Source organism: Callionymus lyra, chromosome 2 (assembly GCF_982586985.1).
Source record: "Callionymus lyra chromosome 2, fCalLyr1.hap1.1, whole genome shotgun sequence".
Lineage (NCBI taxonomy): Eukaryota > Metazoa > Chordata > Actinopteri > Syngnathiformes > Callionymidae > Callionymus > Callionymus lyra.
Genome location: NC_141819.1, coordinates 34,210,933 through 34,223,144, shown reverse-complemented (window position 1 = coordinate 34,223,144; position 12,212 = coordinate 34,210,933). Strand labels below are relative to the sequence as shown.

The 12,212-nt window shown below is 36.4% G+C and overlaps 1 protein-coding gene across 1 annotated transcript in view; it reads left to right on the top strand.

Annotated features, from left to right (window-relative positions):
- Window positions 1-12,212, top strand: part of LOC148086635 (neural-cadherin) — a 288,414-nt gene that overhangs the window by 86,464 nt on the left and 189,738 nt on the right. The window contains exons 4-5 of the mRNA XM_087784779.1: window positions 284-488; window positions 10,250-10,361. Coding sequence (XP_087640905.1) covers window positions 284-488; window positions 10,250-10,361 — 317 coding nt within the window. The remainder of the gene's footprint in view (window positions 1-283; window positions 489-10,249; window positions 10,362-12,212) is intronic.

The window sequence follows — 12,212 nt, the reverse complement described above, 5'->3', positions numbered from 1 at the left end:
TTTATTTATAAAACTTTTAGTTTTTTAATATCGGTCTTTGTGCTTACTGTGGCCTTTTCAGACAACGCATTAATCCCTCACAAGTGTTGTTGAAATGTGTAAACAATAAACAGTGATAAACAGATTAACATGAGGCAAGTAAAATGCATATTTTTCGTCAGTTCAAATGGACTTCTTATCATAAAATACATTTGATTTTAAGGTTAAGTTTCCTGTTTGAGGATATTTGAAGGAGCTTGAGATGAAAACATGTTGATGTTGTGCCGTTTTCTTTTCTCTTCAGCTTCTTGGTCACACCTGCAGTGTCTTTCCAGAAGAAACCAATCAGCTACAGTCTTGTTATCAACCCCAGCAGTCTCTTCACCATATCTGCAGAGACAGCCGAGATCAGCCTGACCCGATCCATCGACTATGAGACGGACCAGCATCGTTACCTTCTGCTGGTGCGGGCCGGGGAAGGCAAGGACAGCATGAGCAGTGCGGCCGAGGTCAGTGCACATTCACATATCGACTGTTTCTCAGTCCTCACTGCTGATTGAACTGATCTCTGCGTGTTGCATCGACTGTCGGTTGAGAAACATTTCTAGATCAAAAGTGGAAAAAAGAAGTCCATCGGACAACCTTTCTAAAATGTTAAAACTTCAAAATGAAGAATTAGCTCGATGGGACGGCAGGTGGCAGTAGCGTTCCAGAGCTCGCTTGCACAACACACAGATGCAGCTGTCTCCACCACAGATATGGACAAATCCTTTCAAGAAATCCATGATAATCTCATTGACATTTGTTTTTTAATTATTTTAAAATCAGATAATCACGGATCAAGGTGCTAATTTCAGGAACTATTAATTTCACACCAAGTTTGAAAAATAGTAATAGGCAAAAATTGAGGCTCCTGGCACACGGTTCAGGACCAGAGGAGAGAAATCTTTTCAGGCTGTTGCTCCTAAGCTTTGGAACGATCTTCCTCTCTCTTTGCGCTTGATGGATCTACTGACTCCTTTAAGAAACATCTTAAGACGTTTCTATTTGTTCAGGCTTTTCCTTGATTTTCTGGAACTCCTGTTATGTTATCAGTTTTATCTTGATCTTTAAAATATATACCTTATTGAATATTGTTTTGAATGTTTAAGCGCTTTGTGACCCTGGTCTGGAAAAGCGCTATACAAATAAAAATTACTTCCTTACTTACTTACTAAGAAACAGAACATTTGTTCGGTAACGCCGAACTTGGGTGGTTCGGCTTGACGGATAATATCAATAGTTATAAGTTAATAGGTTTTTATTCACTTCCTTCCAAGAAAAAAAAAAGAACCTTCAATGGAGGAAACCAATGTTTAAGAACTCAAGTGAAATAATTGCTAATAACTTTCATCAGGTTATTATTGAACAATGATGTTGTCACTTATTGTTAACGTCTCAAGAGCAGAGCTCTAACGCTGATATAATATAAAATGATATTGTAAATCCGTTGTGGTTTGAGAGAGAATCAAAGTGTAATGTAAGATTCTATTAATATTTGATGAAATCATTTTTTCTACAGTTATCCAATGGCGTCCAATTCCAAAAACTACCTAAATAAGCATAACAAAGGACATTTAGTGTTGAAGAACAAAAACAAAAAAATGTAAATGTATATTTATTATTTCTTTTGAAAACGTATTTAAAGATGTAATGTCTTTTTAGTCTTGGCAACATAAAACATAAAATCTCTTATCTTTTTTTTGTGATATTATTTTCAGCCTTTGGCATCACTGTCAAAGAAATAGCGCCAACTACACCAAAGTAAAAGGAGTGAAAGCTCTAATAGTTATGTTTAAATTTGTAATAGTAACTGTATTGAACTTTTCTTGTTTGGGGTAAATGTTGATTCATACTAGAATGTCCTCATCTTGAATGTTATCCCAGTCGGCAATGACTGAACGCCACAGGCAAAGATGCATTTGGATTGTTGTGTATCATAACTCTGTCCTGCCTCCGGCAGAAATATTTTTAAACTGAGATGTGCCCAGCTTTTCTAGACACCACAAGTGAATGCTGCTGCACAATAAAACAACTGAGACAAAAATAAAATATGTTCTCTGACCCTTCCCTTCCATCACTAGTGTGTGCCGTATCAAATCTTTCAAATTTGGAATCCTTTATTTAAAAAAAACAAAGGCACAGGATTTAATTAATTTACTGTATTAGGTTGTTAAGCTTCATGTTCAAATTGATGATGCATCACTTTTCCATTATGATGTCACTTCCACCTGTTTTATATAACAAAGGGCAACATAAAAACATGAATGTACCATGAGAAAAAAGATGGTTGACTATTGGTTGCATGACACCATTTGATGCTGTAACACGCCTAATGATGCTTCCTGCTGCCTCTTGTGTGGAATTACATTATCACTTATTATATCACACTGGACCAGTTGCAAGGATAATGGACGGCTAATTGGTTTCGATCATATCTTAAGTAGATCACTGACAACGTATCTCAGACTCCCAGTTGTAAACATCCACACAAGCCAACTTTTATTTGTTAATTACAATAAAAAAAATGTTTTATGAATCAACTGTATCAATCTGAGCTTCAACTGGACGCAACCGTTGGGTTAAATCAGAGTTCCTCGACCGCAAGATGTATTTTGTCATCACCATTATTTTAAGATGATTATCTGCCGCAAGGTCAGGGGATGTAACCTCATGAGATAATCTCCTATTTCCTCTTCCCTATGCCCTTTATCCAACAGAGATTTTCTCTGGTCACATCAGAAAAATAAAGTCCTGATCTCACATTCACATTCTTGTTTGGATAGTTTCCAAAAGGGAATTGATGGTCAATGCCTTACTTCACAGAGTTTCTATCTACCTTATGTCAACAGAATTTATTTTGTTAATCGATATACATCAAAAGTTTCTTGTGGTCTTATACTAACAAAAAGTATTCAAGGGTTTATCTTATTAGGAAAAAAAAAACAACTAATAGTAATAATGTTTATTTAAAATCCAGCTTTCAAAGAGACAGTGGTCACAAAGTGTTTTACATAATAGCTGAGTTATTCATGGATTTAATTAAAAATGACCAAAGAGAAGACAATAGAACAGCACGCTAACAATATTTATAAAAGAGAATATTCCAATAATAACATAGCACGTTAGAATAAAATAAAATACAATTATTGAAATATAGTTTAAATCTATTATTGATTCCAGATAAAAGGATTTAAAAGAAGTTACAGACTCTCTACAGCAATTCTTTAATCCTAGGCAGACTTTTCCAGATTTGAGTTGCATTGATGGAGATGGCTCTATTTCCCTTTCTTTTAAGTCTTGAGGTTGGAACAGGTAAAAGGAATTTGAAGTAAAGTTATATATTAAAAAAAAATCTTAAATGATAGGAGGCCAGTGCAATAAGGTTAAATGAATAAAAAGTATTTATCAAATAGGTCACGAAGGTTTATAAATGTGGGTTTTTGTTAAAAAAGAATTTCCCCTCGCGGGACAATAAAGGGATTCTGATTCTGATTCTGATTATTTCATCTTGAGAGATTTCGGATTTTGATTTGTTACGTTGGAGAAAGTTCTGAGCCATCCAACTGGTCACGTTGCAGAGACAAGCTAAAACAGCAGCTGTATATTGAGTGTCTCAGTGTAAGCTATATTCTTGTGTCGCATGCATAAGATGATACAATGTTAAACATTTTGATCATTTAAAAATCTAACCGAGGGAAAGCATCCAAACTCAAACTAGTATTGGAACTCGATATGTCTCCAATGGCGACCACAAAAGGTACCGCTTAAAAGTTTGGAGACGATATTATGCTCTGGAAATATATCAACTTCATGGCGTGGTTTTACATCCTGGCAGATTGGTTAGCTAAAAAATAAAGAAGCAGTTTTTCTTTCACAACATATCTGCTCTGTCAGCTGATTTCAGATTCTGGTTGTTAAAATGTGACCTTCTGCATCTAAAGGCATTGAAATGATCTTTGGAAGAGGGAAGGAAAAAAGTTCTGGTGGTTACACACTTGATAATAAACAGCTTTTCTTCACGGGGCATGGCGGGATATCAAGATTTGCTTTCAACACCTGGTGCCTTAACTTTGTACAGTGTGATGTATTTGTATGGACCGCAGCATGCTCACTGAGCATGACTTTAATTTGCAGGTAGTTTCCAAGTTTCTCCCTGCAGAAGTGATAGCGCCTCGGCACCATTAGTTACCTAACCAGCCTGAGACATGCCTTCAGCTGCCTGTAGTATAGGTGTGTGTATGTCCATCTCTCTGTGTGTGCCCAGGCTTTTTGTTGCTTTATTACGGCTTACCTCCCTCTCTCTGTCTCAATCAGCCTATCGTACATCCATGTGGACACACAGCTGTTCCATCTCGTACCACAAACACACCAAAACAGTTGTAAATACACAGTGAAAAGCATAGATTGACAATTACGTCTGAGCACAAATCACTTCAGGGAGTTGACTTCGTCAGAATGTATGTTGTTGTCCATTACGTCTTATCTGGTTATGTATGTTCTCTTCCTGCCCTATCTAACTGAATATATCCGTATGGACAGGTGGAATTGTACCTGTGCTGAGAGTAACGGCAATCAAATATACATGCCGGCAGCTGTGAGCCTATAACATCTGTACGTACCGAATGAGGCTGGCGACCTCAATTCCTGTGCTTTTGAAAGTTTAAAGCTTATTGAATTAATTTGACCGGTAAAGCCAATAAATGTGGTGGAATCAGTGGTAGCTGGTGAAAAATATTCTAGGTGCGGCTTTTTCCCAGTACATTTCCCTGACTATACCATTGAAAAAAATCAGTCAAATAGTCCTATATTAAAATATTAGTTACATGTAGAAATCAGAACTTTGAATGCCAATGATGAATAATAATGCTAATTATGCTCCTTTTTTAGCTACAAATGAAAACAGATTTTAATTAAACTGTGACATGCATCATTCACATTTAACCAAATTATTGAAATACACTGAAGGAAAGTAATCAACAACCCTTCTACCCGTTTATTACAAACTTACAGAAAGCTACTGCAAGTAAATTAAAAAAAAACAACACGATAACGATACAAAATAAAAATGGTTGCTTTTTCCGCTCCCTGAAATCATATTCAGAGACAGCGTGTATGATTGGCTGAGTAACATAAACATGATGTCTCTGATGGGGTCTTCAAAGAAGACCGGATACTACTACCCGGACCACGATTATTAACAGAATGTGAATCAATGCAAATCTTGTTTATCAGTGTGACAAGTTTTACAAACATAGAAAAAAATAATAAGAAAAAACACTGCCAAATCGGTGCAAGGGCGGCGCCCCAGCGCCCTCTATGGGCCAACCTCCACTGGGTGGAATCCTTATAGATTGAAGCAGGCACAGCAGCACTTAAGCAGAAGTCACAACCCTGTATAAGAAGACTGTACCAATAAACCATTATTCTGGATTCAACTACAAGCAGAAGGTCAAGTGTGTACAGCCATATATTTTGTCCAGGGATATATATAGGTGCCGATGTGCACTGATGCTTGGTTAGGAAGGGTGCTGGGGTATACCCCGGCCACAAAGGCCATGATGACGATGACAAAGGGTTATTGGAGGTGACCTTAGGTAGAACGTAGGAGACGTGGGATTATATCCTGACGACAACCTCAATTTGCCATTACGAAGGCTACAGAACACAGGCCGTAAATTTGGGGCCTTGGATAGTTAGCCCGCCATAAATACAAATAAAATATCCAGTATTATATCTGCTCCTTTCACTTTGGGTCACTAGGATCAAGGAGCAAACTCGGCTTCAAAAAGACAGACCATTACCATAAGAATATAGCAAGCATTTGGTAAGGATTTTTTTTTAAATAGGCTGTTAAGAAGCAATTGATTAAACAAGTTTGAAAAGCAACACTAGCTGGCCTGCTTTCAGCTAGATTTAACAAATATCTCCAGCTAGTTTTACAGGTAATAATTGATTATTGTATTAGGTGTCGTAGCTAATACAATAACTTGCATGAAAAACAAGTACATGGAGAGAATTTCTCATCTGCTGTGTGTTGAGAGAACTCCTGTTTCAGAGGCATCCACCTCCACACTTTTATCTTGGATAATGAGAAGAAAAGAGTTTTGAGCAAAGGTGAAAATTGAAAATATTTAACGTAACATGTGATGGCTTTGAGTGCAACTGATCTGTAATTCCTAGTCAGGTGTGTTTAAAAAAGGCCATTGTGTTGGTCTTGGAGATACAAAGCCTAAAAATGGTACCTGTAGGACATGGACAATCAACATTCTTCTGCAGCTTCACGAAGATGTCTTTACAATACACATTGGTCAAACGAGAAGAATCCTTACTCAGCAGCTAAAGAGGGCCCGATGATCCTCACAGCCAGAAACTATTGGGTGTTATTGGCTTCTATTTCAAGTGCAGGCAAATAGAAGATACTTTACCTTCGAGGAGATGTTCTTGGCAGCAGGTCGATGCAGCATTCATTTGGTCTATGAGGGGGTCGATAGGTCGCCTTGAATAAAAGTGTCTTGTAGGAAATCTCCTTAAAAAGCACATAATCTACCGGTATGTTCAATAGATTAGCAAAAGTAAACATCACATCCAAACTTGGACAAATTGAGTTAGTCCATTGTCCATTCTAGAATACTTTTCTGATGACCACTCTTTATAACAATTACAGCATGTCTTTGTTACCCCGGTGTAGTCTGTTTTTTTTTTGTAATGTTCTCATGGAACCTCTGATTTGGAAAGCCACCATCTGATCCATCAAGTCGGCACCAGCCCTTGAAATGAAGATTTTCAAAGTGATATTTGCCAATTAAATATGGTTTCAGGGGTCTTAGTCACCTTGACCTAGAAAAACTAGTGATTTTTGCCTTTTAATTGGACAGTTATGCTGTTGCTACAACTCCACAAACAACCTGGCTCTATAAGGATTCACTGACTTAAGGCCACAATGAGATTTGTTGAATGATGACACACTACCCATCTTTCACTCTCTTTTCCCAGAGTAGTCCATCAATCTCTCTGCTCTAATAAGAGTGAAATAACTGAAAAAAAGCAGCATGAGTTCCATTAAAATTCAGCTGTTGCCCGTTCCGTTGCTATGCCTGTCAAACGCGCAAGAAATACACTAGCCTGGATGTCTCCGATTTGATAACAACGGGTTGGAATTCAAATGTGAGTGAATACTTAATCATGAACGTTTAACAAGACCATGGTTCGAGAGACAGAATATTTACTTCTGCACTGAAACATCAGGTGTCAAATGCCAAACACATTTACTTTTTAAAAGTTTTACTTCTTTATTTCACAAATTCCACCTGCTTTGTCATCTACAGACAAGCTTTTCATGATTGAATCACAATCAAATAATTTGTTCTGTTCTAAAAATGCTAGAAATGCTGTTGACCTTAAGCATTACCCAGTGTTTCTCATAACCAAAAGTAAGCACAACTGTTGATAGTTGTCATTTGAAAACCACATCAGTGCAAACATATTGCTTCAAGCTCCGTTCATGTGATATGTTGTAAGTAAATCACATATTTCTCACCAGATTAGCCTTTACAAATAAACAAAACTAGTCGAAAAATGTGTCAATGGTGACATGAAACAAATGATATGTTTTAGGTGAATCCATAACAGACCAGTTACTAATTACCCACGACCTGCTGTAGAACAGAGATACTAAATGAAAAAAACTCAACTGAAAATAGTTTTCGATCTGGTTACCACCATTTTTGTCTAGAAAAAGAAAGTACTACTATCAATATCTCTGAATGTCCAACAGTCCAAAAACCAACGTATCCACTTGGTGAATGAGAGGTTACAAGAAGGGACTCCATTAAGACATAATAATGGCTTCACTACTCCAGCCAGCTGTAATCACTCCCTGCATTGTTAATACAACGAGTGTAGACTTCCATAACTTATGATGTGCGGTGGCAAAACCTTAAGGTATGACCAATGATTGCAAAGTGGGTGTGGTTATGGTAAACAATATTTAATCTCCAGAGTAACGAATTGTTTTCAGTGGGCGGGGCTTAAGAATTTTTTTTAATGCAGATACCTTACTTTCTGGGCGTAGTTTCAGTGTATCTGCTAATCAAATAAGGTCTGAATCTGCTATTGTGTGGAGTCCCTCAAGGTTCTGTTTTGGGTCCTTTATTCTTTTTTCTCTACTTGATTTTCCTGGGCAAAATCATTCAGAGATTTCCTGATGTTTCTTACCACATTTTTGCTGATGATAATCAGCTTTACTGCTCTTCCAACTGAGCCCCGGAGGCTGAACAGCTTAGTCAATTGTCTGCTAGAAATCAAAGAGTGGCTGAGTGAAAACACTTAGCAGCAAAATCTGGACAAAACTACAACTCTAGTTATTGCTCCTGATGATAAAGCTCCAGGGTTAAGTCAGTACTTGGGTGACTTAGGTCAGTCTGCCCAACTGAGCCTGAGAAACCTGGGTGTTGTATTTGACTAAGACATGTCTCTAGTTCAACACTGAAGAAAACTGACCAGAAACGGTTTCCTTTAACTGAGAAAAATCTCTAAACTTGGGAAAGGATGTCACAACATGATCTGGAGCTTGTAATCCATGCCTTTGTTTCTTCTTGTCTGGACTATTGTAACAGTTTATTTTGCTGTCTAAACAAGAAGGAGCTGTCTCGCTTAGACATATAAACATACATGCAAAACTCTGCAGCGAGAATTCTGACCTGCTCTAGTAGAATGATCCTTAAAACTCTTCACTGGCTTCCAGTTTCTTTCAGGATCAATTTTAAATTCTGGTTCTTACTTTCAGAGCTATTCATGGTCAGGCTCCTCTATATATCAGCGAACTGATCTAGCCTTACACCTCAGCTCCGGCTCTTAGGTCTGTGGCTCAGAATCTGCTGAGGGTTCAGCGCACACGCTTCCGGACCAGAATAGAGAAATCCTTCCTGACGGTTGCTCCTTAGCTTTGGAACGATCTTCATCTCCCTCTGCGCTTCATGGGGTCTACTGACTCCTTCAAGAAACATCTTAAGACATTCTTATTTATGCAGACTTTTCCCTGACATTCTGGGACACCTGTTTTTGTCTTATGTGTCTTGATCTTTTAAGTATATATTTTAATTGTGTATTGTTTGTTATTGTTAAAGCACTTTGTGACCCTGGTCTAGAAAGGCTAGAAATAACCATTACTTACTTACTAACTATTTATATTAAAATGGAAATAACACTATAAGTATCCCATAGCCGGTCAAATCCAGCCCACAATGCTTTAATACATGAAGAGTGGTGGGATGAGATCACAATCTTTTTGCAGGAAATTTCAGAATCTCTTAATATGGATTTAGGAAACCAACACACACACACCTTGTGTGGCTGGAGGATACATTCATATCATATATCTAATCTAGGGACGTTACAGAGACAACTTAATGAGGTGAGAGTCTGAGGTCTGAAGTCATTTGTCAAAGTAAGAAGCCTTTGAGTGTTTGAGAATTTGATGTGGTATTTTCATTGTTTAGGAAAAATCTGCTGCATCTTTTGTTTTACTAGATAAGAGAAAAACAAAAAGATAATTTAAAGTTGATGATCACATTGTGTTTTTGTGTTTGTTTTGTGTCCGCAACAAGCCCGAGTGGGTCTCATGTATGTGCTTCACGCTCACTGTCTTTATTTTTGCTTTGGGGGTTTTCTGAAAATCTGCACATGATAGCGTTCTTTTCTGTCCCACTGAAGGGAGTGGACTGCCAACCATGCAGAAGCTTCCTCACAAGTGGGGTCAGAGCGAGCAAAGACTGCCTAGAGCTTCAAATAGTCATTATTGGTACAATGCTTAGTTTGAAATTACACTTCAACACTCAATTTACGACTGTTTCTAGTGTTGTCTCAATATAAATATATATTTCTATTTTTTTATAAAGAGTTATGTTCATTACAAAATAGTATATAGCATAGAGTGGCATCTAGTGCCACAGCTTCATTAAGTTTAATGGACACAACACAGTCATACTGACCTTCGGGAGCCAACGTTGCACAATAATAACCATTTATTGTTTTTAAAGTAAAACATTGTTGAAAAAAGTTGAAAAAAACAAAGTTGAAACATGTAAAGATGATAATATTCTCTCTTAAAGTATATACATCTAAAGCAAACGTGTGTGATTGAATAAATATTTTAAATGGTTTAATGTTTGAGCTTTATTGTTAATAGCCAACATGAATTGTTAGTTAACAATGAATGTCTGCTTCACAGGTGAGAGTTATCATTGTGGATGAAAACGACTGTGTCCCGGAGTTTCTCCAGTCGATTTACAGCAAGGATGGTGTCCCGGAAACAGTGATGACAGCAACCTCTCTGCTCCAAGGTGAGGCAACAACACTTTTGAAAACCACCTTTGAATTATTAACATTTGTTCAGTCTTTTATGAAACAGGTGTGGTTACATTTATATTGACTTAAATCAATATACTTGGATGGAATAAGTTATGTCAGGTTTGCTTTTTTTATGTTATAAAGTTGAAATTGTTAAAATTGTGTGGGAGGGTTCCTTGTCCAAAAAATACTTAATTTAGCTTACTAAATTTACTTACTTATCAAAACTTTTATTTTTTATTTTGTCAATACAGAAGAGTCATTAAGGCATCTCTTTCATCACTATTATTAATATTTTTTACATTATTATTATTATTTCTCTTTTATAAAGCATTTTAAAGTAGGGGCAGGGTAGTTGTTTCTGCAAATTTTCTGAATTTCTGAACCTAATGCAATGTCAAACGTGTTATTACTTTTAATTACTCACCCTACAAGCTGTGTTATCAACAACAAGCGTGACTGGAGAGTTGTTTCAGAATATTAATAACCCTTGTTTTCGAAAAAGATCCCATTTAAAAAAGTATTGCTTTAGTACAGCCTTTTGTCAAAAACTTTTTCAAATGCCAAATTAAACCTCTGTCCCAGAAATGACATTGTGTCCAATTCAATCTGATAATTATTAAAAACATGTTAGTAACCTTAGCTAAAATAAAAAGTGTGAAACATTTTATGCATCTTTCAAAAATAAAGTACACCAATAACTATAAAGTGAAACATATATTGAAAAATGAATGTTTTCATTTTTTAGATTTTGCAGAATAGATTCAAATGTGCCATTAGTAGGTGAATCTTTGTGAGCAATTCATCATATAATCTCTGTTTGCAACAAATTGTTGCATCGAGTTGGCCCCAGTAAAGCAATTAGAGTAAAATCCGCAGACATACAGCGAGCACATAGTAAATGAGGGCAGAGAGAGATAAATACTGCATGAGGTAAAGTGCAATAAATCTCTCCAGCAGTCAAAGTATCAGAGAAATGAGGCGCACATAAGCGGGCAATTTAACCAAGGATAGAAATCCGATCAATAAAAGACAGATGAGTGTTTTAACAATGTTATTGATTTAGAGGAAAGTGTTCGAGGCACAATGAGATGATTAAATGGAAAGTAAAAAACAAATTGGGAGAAGTAAACAATGAGAAGCAAAAGTTCCATAAGATGTTTGAAACTTATATTTAAAATATTTTAGGGGTTGCGATATATATATATATATATATATATATATATATATATATATATATAGTCAGCCCTGATGCTTTCATTCATTTTCATCCCTCGGTTTGTTCTGACAATTTATGAAGGGCTGTCACTTCTGTTCTAAGATTATACATACAGTTCAGTACAAATTGAGTGGAATCAGTGTAACTACCAACCCCTTGGGCTGGAAAATTGTAGTTAGGTACAAGAAACCTTTTGTATAAAAGTATCAATTCCGCTAATTGTATGTTCTTTGATGTTGATTAAACTTATTTAATTCAGTAAAGACTCATAAAGGTAAACTAATGTGTTGATTTGAGTGTCTTCTAAATAGATCTTGGACCTTTATTGTATGTGTCAGTTTGTAAAAAAAACCTCTCTTTTAATTGAAATATCAACATTAGAAAATGTACTCTATTCTATTTTATCTGAAAACAATGTCAAAAGGGTTATTCAGAAACTGCCACAGCTTAACTATGTCCAAAAAAACAATAAAAGTGAATTTGTATAACTGTTGAAACAACTTGATTGGACACTTAGTAGAAAGCAGACCTTAACTTACAGAACATTTCGGACTATTTATATCAGAACCTGTGCCATTGAGGTACTGAAGAACGGTACCCATATAGTGCGTATTCCAACAAAGCC